Source organism: Dermochelys coriacea, chromosome 3 (genome assembly GCF_009764565.3).
Source record: "Dermochelys coriacea isolate rDerCor1 chromosome 3, rDerCor1.pri.v4, whole genome shotgun sequence".
NCBI lineage: Eukaryota > Metazoa > Chordata > Testudines > Dermochelyidae > Dermochelys > Dermochelys coriacea.
In genome coordinates this window covers 369432-392650 of record NC_050070.1, presented here as the reverse complement: position 1 = coordinate 392650, position 23219 = coordinate 369432, and the positions used below count along the sequence as shown (strand labels likewise).

General features: G+C 51.3%; 1 protein-coding gene across 1 annotated transcript in view; it reads right to left on the bottom strand.

The window, feature by feature from the left end:
• The window catches only part of FNDC4 (fibronectin type III domain containing 4), a 52341-nt gene that overhangs the window by 9939 nt on the left and 19183 nt on the right, over positions 1-23219 (bottom strand). The window contains exons 2-4 of the mRNA XM_038396055.2: positions 6624-6739; positions 5792-5996; positions 2075-2164 (exon numbers count right to left, since the gene is read on the bottom strand). Of these exons, the coding sequence (XP_038251983.1) occupies positions 2075-2164; positions 5792-5996; positions 6624-6739 (411 nt within the window). The remainder of the gene's footprint in view (positions 1-2074; positions 2165-5791; positions 5997-6623; positions 6740-23219) is intronic.

The following is a 23219-nucleotide window of genomic DNA, read 5'->3' as shown; positions in this document are numbered from 1 at the left end:
GAACTAGAGGCCACCACATGAAATTATGGGCAGCAGGTTTAAAACAAATAAAAGGAAGTTCTTCTTTACTGAGCGCACAGTCAACCTGTGGAACTCCTTGCCTGAGGAGGTTGTGAAGGCTAGGACTATAACAGGATTTAAAAGAGGACTGGATAAATTCATGGAGGTTAAGTCTATTAATGGCTATTGGCCAGGATGGGTAAGGAATGGTGTCCCTAGCCTCTGTTTGTCAGAGGGTGGAGATAGATGGCAGGAGAAAGATCAATGATCATTACCTGTTAGGTTCACTCCCTCTGGGGCATCTGGCATTGGCCACTGTCGGTAGACAGGATACTGGGCTGGATGGACCTTTGGTCTGACCCAGTACAGCCATTCTTATGTTCTTATGAATGATTATGTCCCATTGATTGTCCTCACTCCACCAGGTTTCTGTGATGCCTATTATATCAATATCCTCCTTTAACACGAGGCACTCTAGTTCACCCATCTTATTATTTAGACTTCTAGCATTTGTGTACAAGTACTTTAAAAACTTATCACTGTTTATTTGTCTGCCCTTTTCTGATGTGTCAGATTCTTTATGTGAATGTTCTCGTCTGATCTGGCCCATACTTTATCCTCTTCCATCCCTTCCTCCTGAGTAAAACCTAGAGAATCTCTATCAACAGACTCTCCTCTTTGTCCGATCCATGTGCTTCTCTGCAGCCATCGGCTTTCCCCATCTCTGAGTTTAAAAACTGCTCTGCAACATTTTTAATGTGAAGTGCCAGCAGCCATCTGGATCCGGTTTGGGTTAGGTGGAGCCCTTCCTTCCTGTATAGGCTCCCCCATCCCAAAAGTTCCCCCAGTTCTTAATAAATCTAAACCCCTCCTCTCAACACCATCGTCTCATCCACGCATTGAGACTCTGAAGCTCTGCCTGCCTACCTGGACCTGCGTGTGGAACTGGAAGCATTTCTGAGAATGCCACCATAGAGGTCCTGGATTTCAGTCTCTTTCCTAGCAGCCTAAATTTGGCCTCCAGGACGTCTCTCCTACCCTTCCCTATGCCATTGGTACCTACATGTACCACAACCACCGGCTCCTCCCCAGCACTACATAAGTCTGTCTAGATGCCTCGATGGCTTAGTTGGTTATCTGTAGTCAGGGTCAATTGACTTTCACCAAGTCCAGCTCCCTGCACTGTGACACGACCAAGTAAACCTAGACTGTCCCTGACAGAGGTTTGTCCAACCTGTTCCTAAAAACCTCCCATGATGTGGATTCCACAATCTCCCCTGGAAGCCTGTTCCAGAGCATAACTACTCTTAGAGTTAGAAAGTTTTTCCTAAAACCTAATCTAAATCTCCCTTGCTGCAGATTAAGTTCATTATTCTTGTCCCACCTTCAGGTCTCAAGTGTAAACTTGAAAGTTTGTCTCTCTTACCAACAGACATTGATCCAATAAAAGATATTACTTCACCCCCTGGTATCTCTAACATCCTGGGTCCAACACAGCTACAGCAACACTGCATACGGACTTTGCCCTTGTCTTTACTGAATTTCATCTTGTTGTTTTCAGACCAATTCTCTAATTTGTCAAGGCCAATTTGAGTTCTAATCCTGTCCTCCAAAGTGGTTGCAACCCCTCCCAGCTTGGTGTCTTCCACAGACTTTATAAGCAGTCTCTGCACTCCATTACACATATCACTAATGAAAACAGCGACTGGTACTGGACCCAGGACTGACCTGTGGGATATGCCCCCTGGCGTGAGAGCGAACCATTGACAACGGCTCTTTCAGTGCAGTCTTTCAATCAGTTTTGCATCTACTGCGGAGTTTCATCTAGCCCAAATTTCCCTAGTTTGTTACAAGAATGTCATTGGGGACTGTGTCAAAAGCTTATTTCACATCTACAGCTGCCCGCTCCCCACCCCCACTAGAGCCGCAGCCCGCTGCATCTCCTGCGCCCGCCTTCACACCCATGTGCTGCCTTCCAGCCCAGCCCCTGTATGGAATCCAGAGGGGCCAGAGGCCCACAGGGTGGGACCCTGGGTGGTGGCCAGTGAGCACCGGCCCCTCCCCCTTTCCTCACCTGCCCACATGAGCAGCACAGTCACGATGATGACAATCTCCCCGGTCTGGAGCTGCCGCTCCTTGTCCAGCCCTTCCACAGTGATGTCACCTGCAAGACACATGCCGAGCAGTGTGGAGTGGCCCTGGGCTGGTGGGGCTGTCAGGTTGTGCAGCCCCCACCAGGCTTTGGGTGGATGAGAAACAGCATCCAGCCCAGGCACAGAGCCAGAGGAGACTCCCAGAACCGTAGGAGCCAACAGGACACAAGTGGAGGGAGGGGAAATATGGCTCTGGGTTTCAGCTCCCAGCTGTGTAAAGGGCAGGGGACACCTGAGCCAATCAAACCTTTGCTGCCCCCGAAGCATCTGAGGCTGGTCAGAGGCAGCAGGCTGAACTGGCTGGCCTGATCCCGGATGGTCCCTTGAGAGTTAAAGCACCTTCTCCTTTTCCCAGGAGATGGGGGTATAGTCGGGAGAGGTGTGAGCTCCAGGGAAAGGGGGCATATACCCACCAGCCAGGGGGACCTGGGGCATGGCTGCGTCTGTGTCTGACAGGCCTGTGTGTGCTGGGGAGCAGGATGCTGACAGATCTCCCCCACCTGCCTCCCTTCCATCAACACTCCAGCATGTGCCACCCACCCTAAGGGGCACACACCTCCTGCCTAGCAGCAGCTCCTTGGTTTCTGGTTCGGCCTGGGATGATGATGATGTACCTCCTGCTCATGTCAGAGTCCCAGGATCAGTGCCAGCCCTCGGCAGCTGGCTGGGGAGAGCGGAGGCTGCATACGAAGGTGGTCAGTGTGCTGTACAAAGAGTGGCGCTGTCTTTTTGCAGACTGGGAGTGTGAGTTTTCTAGTGCGTTTGCCAGGTGCTAAGCAAGCCGAGGTCGCTGTAGTCGTGCCTGCAAGCTGTTTAACTGCTTTGCGTTTTACAGCAACAGGGCCATGTCACTGTCTGGGGCTCTCTGGGCCCATTTAGTCCATTGAGACTGACACAGCCAGGGCCTGCAGAGTGACATGGGAAGCCAGAGAGGGGCCAGGGGTCAGCGAGGGCAAACACTGGGGTGAGACTAGGGACTGGGATGGCACCTGGAGGTGTGGTGAAAGCACTCAGTGCAAAGGCTCTGCTGCCCCCTTTAACACAGATCAGGCCAACCTGGTCCTGTGTGCACAAAACTCAGGCTCCAGTCCAGACCCAAGCTGGCTCCGGCCCTGCAGAGAGTAGCACTGGGCTGATGGCACTGGCTGCCTTTCAGAAACCAGCCAGTTTACCCAGAAATCCCTCTTCTAATGGGGAAGCCCATGGTGGGCATCTGCCAGCCCAGCACGCTCTTCCAGGGGGAAAGTCTGAGCCCGCTGGCCCCTGGGAGAAGTCACTGGGGAGACAAGCAGGGCAGGGCCGTGAGCCAAGAGCTCACCAGACAGCCATTGTCTGAAGCAGGAGAAGAACGAGTGCTGAGCCTGGGGCTCCAGGGTTGGGCGCTGAGCTGTCCACCCTGCACCACGCCCTTGCCCCGGCCAGCTCCTCCCCTGGGCAACAGTGCCCAAGAGAAGCATCAACACAACTCCCCATCCGGAGCAGGGTGTGGGGTGGAGCGAGCTCTGGGCTGCGGGGGACAGACTGGACCCAGCCTGGACGGAGATGCTGGAGAGTTTCTCTCCTGCCAAGGGCTTACAACAGCCACATGGCAGGTTTAATCCCTTGTTGGACCTCCCCAGTGTCACATGCCCAGGGATCCTTGTGACTGGCTACACCAGGCTCTCACAGTCCTAGCACCCCCACCCCAGGCCAGGAGCACTGAACGTGGGTCCTCCAGGCCTGCTAGAGAGGCTGCAGAGAAGCAGCCAATCAGAGCGCAGCAGGCTCAGTTAAAAGGCACAGCAGGGGCTATATCTCTAGTTGCTAGCTGGTAGCAAAAGTGGGAGAAAGGGCTGGCTGTGAGTGACATGCTGCAGGTGAGGATGCCTGGGAGGGACCCTGCTCAAGTGGGGAACAGACAGACACCCCAAGGAGGTGATGGGATGGGACAGAGTGAGAAGCAGCCCAGGGAAGGCAGCAGTGACCATTAAAGGGAAGCAGTACATGGCTGCTGTCTATAGGGATGCTGAGTTGGGAACCTGGGACCCAGAGTAGTGGGGCAGGCCAGGTTCCCCCCAGAGGAGTGACCTAAGCCCCAAGGAGAGGAGAAAAGGCATTAAATGCCCAAGAAAGGGGCTTGGAGTTTAAACAGGGCTGGGGCTGAAGACCCTGCAGAGGGCCAGCCTTTTGTTGGACTTTATTATCCTGGAAGGGGACTGAACTCTAACGAGTGACCTGGCTGCAGAGCGGGGCAATAAGAACCCATAAAGAAAGGGAGCCCCCAGGCAGGAAGCTGGAGGCCCCGCTCTGTACCAGGGCAGGCATGGACATCAAGCCCAAGAGGAGCTGAGAACTAAGCCCAGAGATAGGCACTGGGACAGGTCCTTGTGGACCTTCTCCCCTGGAAGGGGTTCATCCATCTGGTCACCTATTAAACGAGTGACTTGGCTGGGGGGCTGAGCCACTGAGGACCCGCCTGATCAGAGTGACAGCCAATGGGGTGCTGGCTGCACAGAAATGGAAAGTGCAGGGTCACACCCAGCCAACAGGAGGCACTCATGAGAAGTGTGCCCCATCACTTTCCTCCAGCAGGGAAAAGTGCTCCACCCTCAGGACTGACCCTCTGCAGGGAGCTGGTGGGAACAGACAACTTGGTATAAGCCCCCTGCAGCCCAACATGACAAGGGAGCTGGTCCCCATTGCTCTGCCCCTGCTCTGTACTGGGGAACTTGGGTGACATTAGCAGGTGTCTAGCGCTGGCAAGGCTGCATGCCAGGCAGTGCTGTGCCTCTCTAGGATGGGCTTTTCCAGTAGCGAGGGACTGCTTATCACCCTCACCTCTGTTGCCTTGGTGCAGGATTTAGCGGAGGAACCTGTGCAGGTGCCATTCCATGGCAGGATGCCCCAGATGCTCTGGGTCTGAGCTGTGCAGCAGGAAATGTCTCTTCCTCTTCCCCCCCCCCCCCCGGCCTTGTGTCTCCTGGCTCCTGTGGAGCGTGGCTCCATGTTGGGCAGAGGCTTGCCTCTATTCTGCCTGCGTGGCTATAATACCAGAGGTGCTGTGCTAGGTCCTGCCATGGGCTTTACTCCCCTTCCTTTGGTCCTGGGGCCTCTGTTCCTGATGCTCCCAGACTGACAAACCTGCCACAATGGGGCACTGCATGAGCTATTGCAACAGCCTCGTGATTCAAGCTGTGTCTCCTTGTCCCCCATTGCGCAGCCTGGCCCCAGGATCCCTGAGCGTGTAGCAGGGAATGAAAGGCTTCTGCGAAGGTAGCTTCTGCACCAAGTATAGATGGCTCCTCTCCAGGATCGGGCACAGCCCCTGCCAAGAGCCCCCAGGAGCCTCTTTCCAGCCTGTCTGCAGGCCCCCCTCCCGCCCCCCCCCCCACACTCCTTCTGCCACCTCACTTGGGGATAGGCTGAACAGTGAGGGATCTGACTTTAACCGGTGCTACTGTGAAGCTCGGCATTGCAATACAGCACAAGCCCTAGCTGCCCCCACGGGGATTCCCACGTGACAGCCCCGACTCCCCTCAGTTACCAGAACCTGCTTCCGTGGGCTGTGGGGCCCTGCAGGGAATTTTCCTCACAGGGCCCAGTGACCAATCTCCCAACCAGAGCATGTGGCAGTGGCACAACGAGGGCTCTGCCCTTACCTTGGTTGGAGCTGTTGGAGGGGAGGCGATCGGTCTCTTTCAGGGTCCGGAAATGGACCTTCTTGCTGGCCTGGCTCTCTCCATGCAGGCTGATGCTCTGCACCTGGATGATGTAGTCTGCATCCTCCGCCAGGTCCCACAGCACACAGGCCCGGTTTGTGGTGTTCACCTCCCGGATGAACCGCTGCATTTGCCCATCCTGCCGCTGCCAGAGTCAGAGAGACACTGTCAGTCACAGGGAGGGCTCCCCTGCCCTTCTGGAAACGTGTTAGTGAGGGCAAGTGGCCAGCGTGGGTGGGTGGAAGCATGGTGACTCTGAGCTCCTAGGAAACTCTGCTGGGCTGTTCACATGTAGGGCAGGGATAATCATGTGAATAGCAGTATTTCTAGAGTACCCCATGCCATTGTACAGTCACAAGGACAAACTCCTCCCTTGCCAAACCCTGCCCAGAGTGGGGATCCCACCCAGGGCAGCAGGGAGGGGATGGGGCTTAGGACCAGCCTGAAGCACACCGCTTTTGTAGAGCAGTTTCAAGGTGGGGGTGGCCAGGAGGGTGGGGCCAAGTGAGTCCTGCCCCCGGAGGCCCAATGGCCTGCTGGCCCCAGATAGGATGATGAGAGATGAGTGGGGTCAGAGCTTATGCCCCAGCAGTGGGATGGCCAGAAAAGGAAGAAGGAGCCTGCATAACCCATGGCCAGCACTGCTTATGGTGCATCCTTTGGGTGGGGTGGGGTTGGGTTCCCGGGAAAGCCCTCCCGAAGGGAAGGGGCGGCAGGGTGGAGACTATGGGGACAAGGGGCAGAGACACCTTGGGGGCAGAGCCTAGCGTACCTGCTGTGAGATGGCATAGCCAATGATGACGTCTCCTTCTGGGACATCCCATGAGACAGTGGCGGAGTTTGCCTTCAGGTGCGTAACAGTCACATTGACTGGGGCTGGCGGCCTATCTGTGAACCAGGGGAGGGAGCGGAAAGCCAGTGTGCAGGAGAGTGGGGACAAGACTGAGATCACTTCGAGCACTATAAAATTACTGAGCTGCTTCGTTGCCTGGGTCCCAGCTCCAACCAGCCTGTACAACAAACTGCATCTGAGGATGTCAATAGCAACAGTCCTTCTGCCATGGTCTGACTGGGCTTCACAGCATGAGCAGACTGCATAGCCAACCACATAGATTTGGCCTAATCTTTCTGAGAGTCAGAGTGGGGAAATGGAGGAGCCATGGGCAGGGCTGATGAGGGAGAGACAATTGTACCAGGGCCTCAGTTCAGGTCCCCCTAAAGCAGCTGTAGCGTCTATGTAAATAAAGTTAAATGGGAGGGAGTGGGCCCCCAGCGAACATGATGTACCAGCAGCCCAAATTTCCCTCAGCTGGTCTGTTCATGGGTCTCCCATGGCAGAGATGTGGGTTCTCTTCCCTGCTCTGCCAGGTGTGACCTTTTGCAGCCTCTGAGAGCTGATTGTAGGATGGAGGGACTGATGCTTATCAGCCTCCTTACTCAGTGATAAGGGTGCAAAGGGCAGAGAGCTAGGGACACCTGCTGCCCTGATTCCCAGCCCAATGGACCTCTCCCTAGGCCAAACTGGGAGCCCTGCCATTCTCCAGGCCAGGTCATCCTTTGCTGAGCCAGCTGGAAAGTGGCCACTTTGTGCTGGTGTTTTCTTTTCCGATAAGTAGAAATTGTTCCCTACAGGAGGAGGGCTGAAAGGCTGCAGAGCCCTGGGGGCTTGCAGCACCCAGAACGGGGATGTGCAGTCCGGGTGAATCCCAGTGTTGGTGGATGCTATGGCTTCCATGTGAAAGGGGTGCAAACCCAGGCCATGCATGAAAGCAGCGGACGATGACTGCAGCCGTGAGCCCCGGCAGCACTGCCTGCTCCCAGGGATGTTTTAAAGCACATTACAGTTTCAGCTCCAGAGTTCAAAGGTCCTGTCAAAGGCAAAAGCCTGATGCAGCCACTTCCAGTGCCTCTCCAGTTGTTGTTTGTGGGCCTGTTGTCCTGGGGGCTAGAGGAGACGTGGTCCCTGCCCATCTAAGGAGAGTCCTTTAAGGGCTCCCTAAGCACCCTGACTGCCTGAGGATTCCCACTCACTGGGTTTCCTGCAGGGCCCCAGCCCCACCATGACAGGTTTTCACCACTCTGGGCATTGCTTTCCCTTCACCCTGCTTTTGTTTTCACTTCCTGAGTAAGCTCTGAAATAGCAGCAGAGAAACTCCCACAGCAGCTTTTGCAGCAGGTCTCTGTCCTGAGCGATGTGACCCAGCAACAGAAACCGCCAAAGCCAGCCTCCCTTAGTGCTTGGCGAATGTTGCATATGTGCCTGTCTGCACACCTAGGCACAAATCTTGTCCCTATCATCATGCACAGATGTTAGTGCATGCCCAGAGTGACAGGGCATTGTGTGTTTGAACATCCAGCCCAGCCAGTCCTGGAACAGGGGCTGCATGGCAGTGAGGTGATGGGAGGAGCAGGACTGGCAGAGGGACTCATTGATGAAAGAGGACCCAGAGAGATTTGAAACAAGGGCAGGGAAATAGCCTGAGGCTCCAGCTGGAGAGAGGCAGCAAACCCATTAGTATCCCCTGACTTGGCTCCTTGGTACCTGGGCTCCTAGGAGCAGCCCAGCAGGGACACGTGTCATGGCCCAGGCAGCTGAGAGCAGCTGAAGGGAGTGTGAGTTGAGGAGGTAAAGCCATTTCCTCCCCAAATGTAGGCCTCTGCATCTAACTGCTTCACCCTGGGCAAGGGCTGCCAGTGGGGGCTGCATGGGGTAACTAGCATCCGTGCATGCTGGTAGGGAGGGGATTTGTGCCTGGGTGTGCAGACAGGCACATACTCAAAGTTGCCCAAGCACTAAGGGAGGCTGGCTTTGAAGCCAAAGCTATTTCTGTTGCTGCGTTGCATCGGTTAGGACAGAGACCTGGTGCCAAGCTGTGCTGGCCTGTCTGGAGTTGCACTGTGCTCAGCTCCTCTGAGCCCACAGGTCACCAAGGACTCTGGCATGAGTGCTAGGCCCTCCTGCATCCTCCAGCCCAAGGAAGGAGACCCTCAAACTCATTATGGCCTTGGGCCCTCCTAGGGCTCAGCCCAGGCGGGGCAGGGATCTATTCATTCTGGCCCTGGGCACCCCACCTCCATCCACAAAGTCACGCAGGCCTGAGGCTACAGGGGTAAGGGCACTGCTGCTCAGGCCTGGAGGAGGCACATGGGAGCCGATCCTGTGCTCTGTGACCGACTGGGGATTCCCACAGGTGGCAGCCAGGAAAGCGGGGTGAGGGGGGCGTGGTGCTCCCTTTGCTAATTAACATTTCTATTAATGACCTGGAAGAAAATGTAAAACTACACCAACAATTGAGTGAGTGGTAAATAATGAAGAAAACAGGTACTGATTGCTTGTGAAGCTGGGCACAAGCAAACAATATGCCTTTTAATACTGCTAAATGTATACATTTGGGAAGAAAGAATGCAGGCTGTATTTACAGGATGGGGGAACTCTACCTGGGGAAATAGTGTCTCTGAAAAAGATTTGGGGGTCGTGATGGATAATCGGCTGAGCATGGATTCTCAGTGTGACACTATGGCCAAAGAAGAACTTGTGGCACCTTAGAGACTAACAAATTTATTTGAGCATAAGCTTTCGTGAGCTACAGCTCATGCTCAAATAAATTTGTTAGTCTCTAAGGTGCCACAAGTACTCCTTTTCTTTTTTACTATGGCCAAAAGAGCTAATGCCACCCTTGGATGCATAAATGGGAATCTTGAGTAGGAGTAGAGAGGTTATTTGGCATTGGTGCGACCACTGATGGGATACTGTGTACAATTCAAGAAGGATGTTCACTGGGCTTAATTTGTGCCAGGGCTTGGCAGCTCATAGCCTTGGCACCTCTGGGTTGCATCAGTTACGAATGTAAAAAATTTCTTGAGTCCCAGCACCTTTTACATTACAAATTAAGCCCTGGATATTCCTCAATTGGAGAAGGGTTAGAGAAGAGCCATGAGATGGATTAAAGGATTAGAAAACCTGCCTGAGAGCTCTTGGAGCCTATTGCTAAGCTTAATTAGCTGAACCCAGAGAAGGTTAAGGAGTGTGTGAGGGGGTTTCTGCTCCACACAAGACCTGAGTAGGTAAAAAGGTCCATTAACCCCATGACAGGCTGCACCTGGAAGAGAGTCTGGGCTGATATGCTTAGATTAACTGATGATGATGCCCAGCTGGGCAGGGGCAGGCTGAGCTAGTATAAACCAGGAAGTAATGCACAAGAGGAGGCTGTGGGTAGGAGTTCTGTAATCATTCCCTTGAGAGGGGAGCTGCCAAGAGACAAGGGGGTGGCCTTGGGGGAGTGAGCCCTGGGGTCTTGCCTGGGAAATACAGACTCTGGCAAGAACCTGAGAGCAGGTGAAATACAGGGCCAGCTCTAGGTTTTTTGCTGCCCCAAGCTCTAAGTGCAACTGCTGAAGCAAAAAAAAAAAAAAAAAAGAAAGAAAAAGGGATGGCCCGAATGTCACCCCTGGAATTGTGCTGCCCCAAGCAGTGTTTGATTTGCTGGTGCCTCCAGCCAGTCCTGGTGAAATAGCCCCAGGGAGCAGAGGAAACTCTGGTAACCTGGATGGGAGCCCAGGGAAACGGCCGCAGGGTCTGAGACACAGGGTCCCTGGACTGGAACCTGGAATAGTAGGCGGGCCTGGGTTCCCCTATTGGCCCTGGGGAGGTGGATTGGAAGACTGCCTGAGACAGCTTATGCAGAGGGACTTTGTCACTGTGGGAGGGGAGGACTATAGTGAGCTGGCTGAAGGGCCAAGTCATGAAGAGGGAGCATCAAATGGGTTGAGAGCTAATCCCCAGATGAACCACAAGGAGGCGCCCCACTGGTGAGTAGTAAACCCTGTGACAGGGCAATTAGATTACAATCCATCGGTACCTACATGGGGAACAAATAGTTAACAATGGGCTCTTCAGTCTAGCAGAGATGGGTACAACGTGATCATGGAAATGAGGGGAATTACCCACTGGAACAATTTCCCAGGGGTTGTGGTGGATTCTCGAGCACTGACGACTTTTCAATCCAGATTGGCTGTTTTTCTAACAGCTGCTCTAGGAATGAGTGGGGCAGCTCTCTGGGTTGTGTGATATGGGGGGGGGGGTCAGACTGGCTGATCATAGTGGGCCTGTCTGGCCTGGGGATCTATGACTTTAAGCAGATAATCCCGGTCCAGGGCTCTATTCAAGTGCCTTGCAGATAGGCAGGCCAGTTAAGGGTCCAGCTGACACAGACAGTGGTGCCAACATTCACTAGCTGATCTTCTCAGGATCTGTGTTAATCCGTGCTGGTTTGCTATTTATTAAGGGTCACAGTGTGACACACGAGTCCCCTGCGCACGCACACATGCATAAACGAGCACATGGATGGATGCATACGCGCACACACTCATTGCTGAGCAGGTGCTCGTGAGAGGAGCCCTGTTGCAGTCCAGGGATAGGCATGTGCAAAGCTTCCCCCCTGGTCCTCCCCCCCCCCCCCCGAGTGCTGTGCCATGCCAAGTGCTGCGCTAGCCTGAAGGAGGCCTGGCTCAGCCCTGTCCAAAGATCTCGCAGTCCAAGGTGACGAAGAGGAAGTGTGGGGAAGACTGTGATATGCGCAGCTGAGAGGCGGGCTGACCCTCTGCTTGATCTGGGAGTGCCCAGAGGCCCCATCAGTGTCAGACCTGCTGTGTGCTGCACCCCCCTTGGGCCCCCACAGTCTGTCAGTTCTCAGTCCTTTTCCTGCAGTGGGACTCCAGGATGGATTTGGATGGGGGCAGAGCCTGCCTACAAGGGTGTCCCAACAAGCACAATGTGGTGGGCCCATTGGGGAGGGGCGGGGAGGAGATGGGGGTGGCTGTGTAGGCAGAGTGGATGAAATGGGGAGGAGGAGTGACATGGGTCTGAATGATAGGCCAGGCTGAGGTTTGGAGGGATCTGCATGAACTGGAAGCCAGAGGGGAGGTTGGTCTGCAGGGCCAGAGAGCAGAGGGTGGCAGGTGTCTGTTTGCCCAGGACCCATGTCAGGTTTCCCAGCCTAAGAGCACACTAGCTCTCCTCCTGTCTTCTGGGATTTCCTCCATATTTCAAGATGTAATGAAAATTAGCAGCAGGGGGCCAGAGAGCTCCTCAGGCAGTCCTTTGAGGATTTGTGGGGGCTGCTGACTGAGTGTGGCTTTGCAGTGGTAATCCAGGAGAAGCCTGTGGCAGAACCAAAGGCAGTGGTGTGGCTGTGTCAGCGTGGGAGCACTGTGGCTGGAGTGGGGGGGGTCCCCCAGAACAGAGGGGGACAGTATGGCTGGGTTGGGGAGAGGGAGGCTAAGGTCTCAATGAGGGGCAGGGTCACATGGTTGGGTGATTCAGCTGGGGGTGCAGTACATCTGACCCCCCTGAAAGTTCCACTAAGGGAAACCCTTTCTGATGGCATGTCTGCCCCACTTCCCCACCTCTTGGGGTAGCCAATCAGTGCTGCAGCAAGGGAAGACACATCTTTCTCTCCCCTCCCCTGCAGGAGCCAGGGAACATTTTGCTCTGGGGAGAGGCGAGGCAGCAGCGACACCATCCTTATGGGTCATTGGCTGGTGGGATTGAACCGGGGACCTCTGGCGCTTAGTCAGGGATTAGCTTGGGGGTTGGACTAGATGACCTTCTGGGGTCCCTTCCAACCCTGATATTCTATGATTCTATGATTAGTGCATGAGCTAAAAGCCACCTGGCGCTTAGCTAAGGCTGTGGGCAGACTCCTTTTTCTCTCTCTCAGTGGCCTCTGTGCACTTGGGGTGGAGTTCTGTCCCCTCAGGAGGTGTGTGGGTTATGCTTGCAGAACGGGAGGGTGGAGGAGGAAGCAGGAAGATTCCAGCAGCTCAGGGCCACTATGCACCTCTCCCACTGGGCACGGTGGGTCGGCCCACTCCCTTGCTCCGTCCCCTGCCGGGCGCAGTGGGTCAGCCTGCTGCCTGCAGCCTGGCTGTGGGGACAGAACCCTGTGGCAGCCCCAGGCCTGGGAGAGGGGGCTGAAAAGCCCAGGAGCTGCAGGGGCGGGGCGGGGGCTGGGCAGGTGTGGGCAGTGGCAGGTTTAGAGTTGGGGGGGAGGGCCTGTGCACAGCAGGGGGCCCAGTCAAGAAAAAGAACATTCTCATCTCCCACCCTGTCCCCCGCTTTTCATTCTTTTTGGATCCCCCTTGTCCACGTTTGTTGACCCCCTCAAAGAACTCTAGTAGGTTGGTGAGGCATGATTTCCCTTTCGAAAAGCCATGTTGGCTTTTAATTATGTCTGATAATTCTGTTCTTTACTATAGTTTCAACCATTTTGCCTGGCAACTAAGTTAGGCTTACTGGCCTGTAATTGCTGGAATCGCCTCTGGAGCCTTTTTAAAAAATGGGTGTCACATTAGCTACCCTCCAGTTGTCTGGTACAGAAGCTGATTTAAATGATAGGTTACATACCACAGCTAATCATTCTACAATTTCATATTTGAATTCCTTGGGAACTCTTTGGTAAATACCATTTAGTCCGGGTGACTTATTTCTGTTTAATGTACCAGTTGTTCCAAAACCTTCTCTACTGACACCTCAATCTGGGACAGTTCCTCAGATTTGTCACCTAAAAAGATAGTCTCAGGTGTGGGAATCTCCCTCAGCCTCTGCAGTGAAAACTGATGTAAAGAATTAATTTACCTTCTCAGCAATGGCTTTGTCTTCCTGGAATGCTCCTTTAGCACCTCCATGGGCCAGAGGCCCCCCTAATTGTTTGGCAGGCTTCCTGCATCTGATGTGCTTAAACATTTTTTTTTATTGTTAGCTGGACGATGTTTTAAATGTAATGAGCTGGGGCATGTAAAGGCCAACTGCCCCAAGAACCCCAACAGATTACAGTTCATTGCACCTGAATCACACCAGAGGTCCTCAGGCCCAGATACTTCACAGATACCCTCGGAGCGGAGGGAAACTGAGTGTGGGCAGGAAGAAGGTCACAGCGTGGAGGGACACCGGAGCACAAGTGTCGGCTATCCATGCTTCTTTAGTGGACCCCAATCTAATCAACCCGAGTTCCAAGTGATGATTCAACCCTTCAAGTCTAACTCTTTCAATTTGCCTACAGCCAAGTTGCCTGTCCAGTACAAGGGCTGGTCAGGAACATGGACTTTTGCAGTCTATGATGATTATCCCATCCCAATGCTGTTGGGGGAAGACTTGGCCAATCATGTGAAGCGAGCCAAGGGGGTGGGAATGGTCACCCGCAGCCAGGCTAAACCAGCCGTCATGCCTAGCTCTGTTCTGGAAACTTTTACCAGGACCCGGTCAGAGGTGATGGACCTGGACCCCAGACCAATGTCTGCAACAGCAGTAGTGGATCCAGTCCCAGAGACCCAGACAGAACCAGTCCCAGATCCGGAACCGGCGGAACAACCAGCACCAGACCCATTGCCTGCACTGAACCCAGTACTTGCAACCCCAACACCAGAGGGCCCCACCGAACCTGAATCGGCAGCAGCTGATACACCTACCCAAGAGGCTCAGCCGGAGCTGGAACCCCAACATAGTGCACCAGTGGAGAGCAGTTCACAGTCAATGGAAACAGCCCCATCCCCTACATCGCTTCCAGAGGGACCAAGCATAGGTCCACAATCCAATGAGGAACTGATGTCTCCAGCATCAAGGGAACAGTTCCAGACTGAACAGGAAGCAGATGAAAGCCTCCAGAGAGTTTGGACAGTGGCACAGAGCAACCCACCACCTCTCAGCTCTTCTAATCTTTCCAGGTTTGTTGAAGAAAAGACTTTTTTTTTTATACAAGGAAACTCTTTCTGATGGACACCAGGAAGACTGGCATCCTAGGAGACAGTTGGTAGTTCCAACTAAGTAACGGGTCAAGCTCTTGAGCTTAGCCCACGATCATCTTAGTGGCCATACTGGGGTGAACAGGACCAAAGACTGTTTGGGGAGGTCATTCCACTGGGAGGGAATGGGCAAGGATGTTTCTACCTATGTCTAGTCTTGTGAGGTGTGCCAAAGAGTGGGAAAACCCCAAGACCAGGTCAAAGCCCCTCTCCAGCCACTCCCCATCATTGAAGTTCCATTTCAGCGATTAGCTGTGGATATTCTGGGTCCTTTTCCGAAAGACACCCAGAGGAAAGCAGTACATACTGACTTTCATGGATTTTGCCACCCGATGGCCAGAAGCAGTTTGCCTGGGATCTGCCTGAGAGGAGGTACGCTAAGGGCTGCATTAAGGAGGCTGTGTTGGTGAGTACCTGAGTGTCTGTTGTGGGGACATAGAATCATAGAATCATAGAATATCAGGGTTGGAAGGGACCCCAGAAGGTCATCTAGTCCAACCCCCTGCTCAAAGCAGGACCAAGTCCCAGTTAAATCATCCTAGCCAGGGCTTTGTCAAGGACAGTTTGACCATGTGCTTGATTGGTTGTTTGAAAAGTGAATTGGGAGTGCTTTTTTCCAGGTGAGCCTTGAGTGGGTCTGACTGTTATACAAAGCCAGTCAGCTGCGAACCAGCTGAGCAGAGAACAGCAGAGAGGCTAACAGAGGGAGTTAGCCTGGGAGTTTACCCGGGGAGAGCCCACGGAGGCTTACATCTTGCCGGTTTCTCTAAGTAGTTACTACAACTCCTGAGGAAGCTCATAGAAGAAAGGTAATATGGATGTGCCATGTTTGTCTTTCTTCCACAGGACAGAAGCAACTTTGTCTGTACAAAGTGCAAGCTGGTCTCCGTATTGGAAGAGAGGGGTTCAAGGTCTGGAGCAACAGGTATTGACCCTGCATTGCATAAGAGAAACTGAAGACTTTCTGGACAGACATCAGGATATGCTTCTATGGACACAATGTTCTGAAGATTCAGAGGAGGCTGTACTGCGGGGACAGGAGGATAGTGAAGAAATTTGGCAGCATGTGACCTCCAGAAGAAGAAAGGGGAGCGTCCATGTACCAGCAACGCAGATACAGGTAAGTAACCATTTTCATGTTCTTTCCACAGGTACTAATGCGGAGAGTGGACTAAATGACACATCTAAGGGAAAGGAACAGAAGGAAACTCTGCCGATTGGAAGGCATGAGATGCACTGTCCTAGGGTTGGGGGTTCCACGACCACCGCTCCCAAGAGAAGGAGGCGGGTGGTGGTGGTCGGGGACTCTCCCCTCAGGGGGACTGAGTCATGTATCTGCTGTCCTGACCGGGAAAACCGAGAAGTCTGCTGCTTGCCAGGAGCTAGGATTCACGATGTGACGGAGAAACTGCTGAGACTCATCAAGCCCTTGGATTGCTACCCCTTCCTGCTTCTACACATGAGCACCAATGATACTGCCAAGAATGACCTTGAGCTGATCATTGCAGACTACATGGCTCTGGGAAGAAGGATAAAGGAGTTTGAGGTGCAAGTGGTCTTCTCGTCCATCCTCCCCGTGGAAAGAAAAGGCCTGGGGTAGAGACTGTCGAATCGTAGAAGTCAATGAATAGTTACATAGGTGGTGTCGGAGAGAAGGCTTTGGATTCTTTGACCATGGGATGGTGCTCCAAGAAGGAGGAGTGCTAGGCAGAGACGGGCTCCACATAACGAAGAGAGGGAAGAGCATCTTCGCAAGCAGGCTGGCTAACCTAGTGAGGAGGGCTTTAAACTAGGTTCACCAGGGGGAAAGAGACCAAAGCCCTGAAGTAAGTGGGGACGTGGGATACTGGGAGGAAGCATGAGCAGGAGAGTGCAAAAGGGGAGGGCTCCTGCCTCATACTGAGAAAGGGACGATCAGGAAGTTATCTCAAGTGCCTATACACAAATGCAAGGAGCCTGGGAAACAAGCAGGGATAACTGGAAGTCCTGGCACGGTCAAGGAATTATTATGTGATTGGAATAACAGATTATTTTTGGGGGATAACTCACATGACTGAAGTACTGTCATGGATAGATATAAACTGTTCAGGAAAGACAGGCAGGGCAGAAAAGGTGGGGGAGTTGCATTGTATGTAAGGGAACAGTATGACTGCTCGGAGCTCAAGTATGAACCTGCAGAAAAACCTGAGTCTCTGGATTAAGTTTAGAAGTGTGAGCAACAAGGGTGATGTCATGGTGGGAGTCTGCTATAGACCACTGGACCAGGGAAATCAGGTGGACGAGACTTTCTTCAGGCAACTCACGAAAGTTACTAGATCGCAGGCCCTGGTTCTCATGGGAGTCTTCAATCACCCTGATATCTGCTGGGAGAGCAACACAGCGGTGCACAGACAATCCAGGAAGTTTTTGGAAAGTGTAGGGGACAATTTCCTGGTGCAAGTGCTGGAGGAACCAACTAGGGGCAGAGCTCTTCTTGACCTGCTGCTCACAAACTGGGAAGAATTAGTAGGGGAAGCAAAAGTGTATGGGAACCTGGGAGGCAGTGAACATGAGATGGTCGAGTTCAGGATCCTGAGACAAGGAAGAAAGGAGAGCAGCAGAATACTGACCCTGGACTTCAGAAAAATAGACTGACTGACTCCCTCAGGGAACTGATGGGCAGGATCCCCTGGGAGAATAACATGAGGGGGAAAGGAGTCCAGGAGAGTTGGCTGTATTTTAAAGGTTTCAGAGTAGCAGCCGTGTTAGTCTGTATTCGCAAAAAGAAAAGGAGTACTTGTGGCACCTTAGAGACTAACAAATTTATTTGAGCATAAGCTTTCGTGAGCTACAGCTCACTTCATCAGATGCATCCGATGAAGTGAGCTGTAGCTCACGAAAGCTTATGCTCAAATAAATTTTAGTCTCTAAGGTGCCACAAGTACTCCTTTTCTTTTTGTATTTTAAAGAATCCTTATTGAGGTTACAGGGACAAACCATGCCGATGTGTAGAAAGAGTGGCAAATATGGCAGGCGACCAGCTTGGCTTAACAGTGAAATCCTTGCTGATCTTAAACACAAAAAAGCTTACAAGAAGTGGAAGATTGGACAAATGACCAGGGAAGAGTATAAAAATATTGCTCGGGCATGCAGGAGTGAAATCAGGAAGGCCAAATCACACCTGGAGTTGCAGCTAGCAAGAGATGTTAAGAGTAACAAGAAGAGTTTCTTCAGGTATGTTAGCAACAAGAAGAAAGTCAAGGAGAGTGTGGGGCCCTTACTGAATGAGGGAGGCACCTAGTGACAGAGGATGTGGAAAAAGCTAATGTACTCAATGCTTTTTTTGCCTCTGTCTTCACGAACAAGGTCAGCTCCCAGACTGCTGCACTGGGCAGCACAGAATGGGGAGGAGGTGACCAGCCCTCTGTGAAGAAAGAAGTGGTTCGGGACTATTTAGAAAAGCTGGACGAGCACAAGTCCATGGGGCCGGATGCGCTGCATCTGAGAGTGCTAAAGGAGTTGGCGGATGTGATTGCAGAGCCATTGGCCATTATTTTTGAAAACTCATGGCAAACTGGGGAAGTCCCAGACAACTGGAAAAAGGCTAATGTAGTGCCCATCTTTAAAAAAGGGAAGGAGGAGGATCCTGGGAACTACAGGCCAGTCAGCCTCACCTCAGTCCCTGGAAAAATCATGGAGCAGGTCCTCAAGGAATCAATTCTGAAGCACTTAGAGGAGAGGAAAGTGATCAGGAACAGTCGTCATGGATTCACCAAGGGCAAGTCATGCCTGACTAATCTAGTTGCCTTCTCTGACGAGATAACTGGCTCTATGGATGAGTGGAAAGCCGTGGACGTGTTGTTCCTTGACTTTAGCAAAGCTTTTGAAACGGTCTCCCACAGTATTCTTGCCAGCAAGTAAAAGAAGTATGGGCTGGATGAATGGACTATAAGATGGATAGAAAGTTGGCTAGATTGTTGGGCTCAACGGGTAGTGATCAATGGCTCCATGTCTAGTTGGCAGCCGGTATCAAGTGGAGTGCCCCAAGGGTCGGTCCTCGGGCCAGTTTTTGTTCAATATCTTCATAAATGATTTGGAGGATGGTGTGGTTTGCATCCTCAGCAAGTTTGCAGATGACACTAAACTGGAGGAGAGGTAGATATGCTGGAGGGTAGGGATAGGATACAGAGGGCCCTAGACAAATTAGAGGATTGGGCCAAAAGAAATCTGATGAGGTGCAACAAGGACAAGTGCAGAGTCCTGGACTTAGGACGGAAGAATCCCATGCACCGCTACAGACTCGGGACCGAATGGCTAGGCAGCAGTTCTGCAGAAAAGGACGTATGGGTTACAGTGGATGAGAAGCTGGATATGAGTCAACAGTGTGCCCTTGTTTCCAAGAAGGCCAATGGTATTTTGGGATGTATAAGTAGGGGCATTGCCAGCAGATTGAGGGACGTGATGGTTCCCCTCTATTCGACATTGGTGAGGCCTCATCTGGAGTACTGTGTCCAGTTTTGGGCCCCACACTACAAGAACGATGTGGAAAAATTGGAAAATGTCCAGCGGAGGGCAACAAAAATCATTTGGGGGCTGGAGCACATGATTTATGAGGAGAGGCAGAGGGAACTGTGATTGTTTAGTCTGGGAAAGAGAAGAATGAGGGGGGATTTGATAGCTGCTTTCAACTACCTGAAAGGGGGTTCCAAAGAGGATGGATCTAGACTGCTCTCAGTGGTAGCAGATGACAGAACAAAGAGTAACGTTGTTGTGTACTCAAGTTGCAGTGGGGGAGGTTTGGGTTGGATATTAGAAAAAACTTTTTCACTAGGGGGGTGATGAAACACTGGAATGCGTTACCTAGGGAGGTGGTGGAATTTCCTTCCTTAGAAGTTTAAGGTCAGGCTTGACAAAGCCCTGGCAGGGATGATTTATTGGGGATTGGCCCTGCTTTGAGCAGGGGTTTGGACTAGATGACCTCCTGAGCAACACCAGGGCTAAAAGTGCGTGCCAGGCACTAGCAGACATTTTTGCCATGGTAGGTTGGCCCTCTGACATCCTCATAAATGCAGGAACTAATTTCCTGGCAGGAACTATGGAAAGCCTTTGGGAAGCTCATGGGGTAAATCACTTGGTTGCCACCCCTTACCATCATCAAACAAATGACCTGGTGGAGAAATTTAATGGGACTTTGGGGGCCATGATATGTAAATTCGTAAATGAGCTTCCAATGATTGGGTCCTAGTGTTTGCCTAAAGAGCTGTACCACATCCTAGTTTAGGGTTTTTACCATTTGAACTTGTATATGGCTGCGAAGTTAAGGGGCCGTTACAGTTGGTGAAGCAGCAATGGGAGGGATTTACACCTTCTCCAGGAGCTAACATTCTGGACTTTGTAACCAACCTACAAAACACCCTCCGAACCTCTCTAGCTCTTGCTAAAGAAAACCTACAGGATGCTCAAAAAGAACAAAAAGTCTGGTATGATAAACATGCCAGAGAGCGTTCCTTCAAAGTAGGGGACCAGGTCATGGTCTTAAAGGCACTCCAGGCCCATAAAATGGAAGCGTCGTGAGAAGGGCCGTTTACGGTCCAGGAGCGCCTGGGAGCTGTTAATTATCTCATAGCATTCCCCACCTCCTACCGAAAGCCTAAGGTATACCATATTAATTCTCTAAAACCCTTTTATTCCAAAGAATTAAAGGTTTGTCAGTTTACAGTCCAGGGAGATGACACTGAGTGGCCTGAAGATGTCTACTACAAAGGGAAAAGTGCTGGTGGCATGGAAGAGATGAACCTCTCCATGACCTTGGGTGATTGCAGCGACAGCAGATCCAGGAGCTGTGCACTAGCTACACGCTGACGTTCTCAGTCACTCCAGGACTGACTGAATGGGCATACCACTCCATTGACACAGGTAATGCTCACCCAATTCAAGTCCAACTTTACCAGGTGTCTCCTCAAGCTAAAACTTGAGATGAAGCTAAAACGGGAGATCCAGAATATGTTACAGATGGGTGTAATCCGCCCCTCCCACAGTGCATGGGCATCTCCAGTGGTTCTAGTTCCCAAACCAGATGGGGAGATACGTTTTTGCTGGACTACCGTCAGCTAAATGCTGTAACTTGCCCAGACAACTATCCAATGCCACGCACAGATGAACTATTAGAGAAACTGGGACGGGCCCAGTTCATCTCTACCTTGGCCTTAACCAAGGTGTACTGGTGGGTACCGCTAGATGAATCCGCCAAGGAAGGGTCAGCCTTCATCACCCATGTCGGGCTGTATGAATTTAATGTACTACCTTTCAGGCTATGGAATGCACCCACCACCTTCCAAAGACTTGTAGATGGTCTCCTAGTGGGATTAGGAGAATATGCAGTTATCTACCTTGACAATGTGGCCATATTTTCAGATTCCTGGGCAGAACACCTGGAACATCTACAAAAAGTCTTTGAGCGCATAAGGGAGGCAGGACTAACTGTTAAGCCTGAGAAGTGTCAAATAGGCCTAAACAGAGTGACTTACCTTGGACACTAGGTGGGTCAAGGAACTATCAACCCCCTACAGGCCAAAGTGGATGCTATCCAAAAGTGGCCTGTCCCCAAGTCAAAGAAACAGGTTCAATCCTTCTTAGGCTTGGCCGGTTATTACAGACTATTTGTACCGCAATACAACCAAATCGCTGCCCCACTGACCGACCTAACCAAAAAGAAACAGCCAAATGCCGTTCAGTGGACTGAAGAATGTCAGAAGGCCTTTAACCAGCTTAAAGCGACACTCATGTCTGATCCTGTACTAAGGGCCCCAGACTTTGACAAACGGTTCCTAGTAACCACAGATGCGTCCGAGCGTGGTGTGGGAGCAGTTTTAATGCAGGAAGGACCGGATCAAGAATTCCACCCTGTAGTGTTTCTCAGCAAGAAGCTGTGTGAGAGGGAAAGCAACTGGTCAGTCAGTAAAAAAAAAAAAAAGAATGTTACGCCATTGTCTAAGCTCTGGAAAAGCTACGCACATATGTTTGGGGACAGCGTTTCCACCTGCAAACCGACCATGCTGTGCTACAGTGGCTTCATACTGCCACGGGAAATAAACTCCACCAAAAAAGTTTTTTTGTTATCTCTCCAAGATTTTGATTTTAACATCCAACACATCTCAGGAGCTTCTAACAAAGTGGCTGATGCACTATCCCATGAAAGTTTCCCAAAATCAACTGGTTAAAATTGTCCTTGAGATGTGGAAAATATTGTTAGTCTTTATATACTTGATAGTATATTTAGAGGTGCATGTGTCTTATTAACTCTGTTTTTTCCTAGAGCTCCAGAAAGAAATCCCAGCCTGTGTTTCACCCATCTGTGATTTGGGGGGCATGTCATAAATATAAAGGGAAGGGTAAACACCTTTAAAATCCCTCCTGGCCAGAGGAAAAACCCTTTTCACCTGTAAAGGGTTAAGAAGCCAGGATAACCTCTCTGGCACCTGACCAAAATGACCAATGAGGAGACAAGATACTTTCTAAAGCTGGGGCGGGGGGGGGGGTAGAAACAAAGGCTCTCTCTGTCTGTGTGATGCTTTTACCGGGGACAGAACAGGAATGGAGTCTTAGAACTTAGTAAGTAATCTAGCTAGATATTTGTGTGTTTCTGATTTCTTTAAATGGCTGAGAAAATAAGCTGTACTGAATGGGATGTAGATTCCTGTTTTTGTGTCTTAAGGTTTTTCCTAGAGGGATTCTCTGTTTTGAATCTGATTACCCTGTAAGGTATTTACCATCCTGATTTTACAGAGGTGATTCTTTTTACTCTTTCTTTAAGAATTTGAATGCTTTTTCATTGTTCTTAATATCCACGGGTTTGGGTCTGTGTTCACCTATGCAAAATGGTGAGGATTTTTATCAAACCTTCCCCAGGAAAGGGGGTGTAAGGTTTGGGAGGATTTTGGTGTGTGTGGAGGGAAAGACCTTTGCAAATGGGCTCTTTCCCAGTTATATACCGGTTAGACGTTTGGTGGTGGCAGCGATGAAGTCCAAGGGCAAAGGGTAAAATAGCTTGTACCTTGGGGAAGTTTTAACCTAAGCTGGTAAAAGTAAGCTTAGGAGGTTTTCATGCAGGTCCCCACATCTGTACCCTGGAGTTCAGAGTGGGGAAGGAACCTTGACAGACTCTGACTAGTTGCTCTTCAAATTCTTTTTTGTCCTGCCTGATTATATTTTTGCCCATGTTGTGCCAGAGTTTATGCTCCTTTCTATTTTCCTCAGTAAGATTTAACTTCCAATTTTTAATACACCCTAAAGGATGTCTTTTTCCTTCTGACAACTTGCTTGACTTTGGTTAGCCATGATGGCACTTTTTTTGTCCTTTTACTAGGTTTTTTAATTAGGGGTATACATTTAATCTGAGCCTTTGTTATGGTGTCTTTAAAAAGTTTCCATGCAGCTTGCAGGCATGGCACTCTTAGAATCATAGAATCATAGAATATCAGGGTTGGAAGGGACCCCAGAAGGTCATCTAGTCCAACCCCCTGCTCAAAGCAGGACCAAGTCCCAGTTAAATCATCCCAGCTAGGGCTTTGTCAAGCCTGACCTTAAAAAC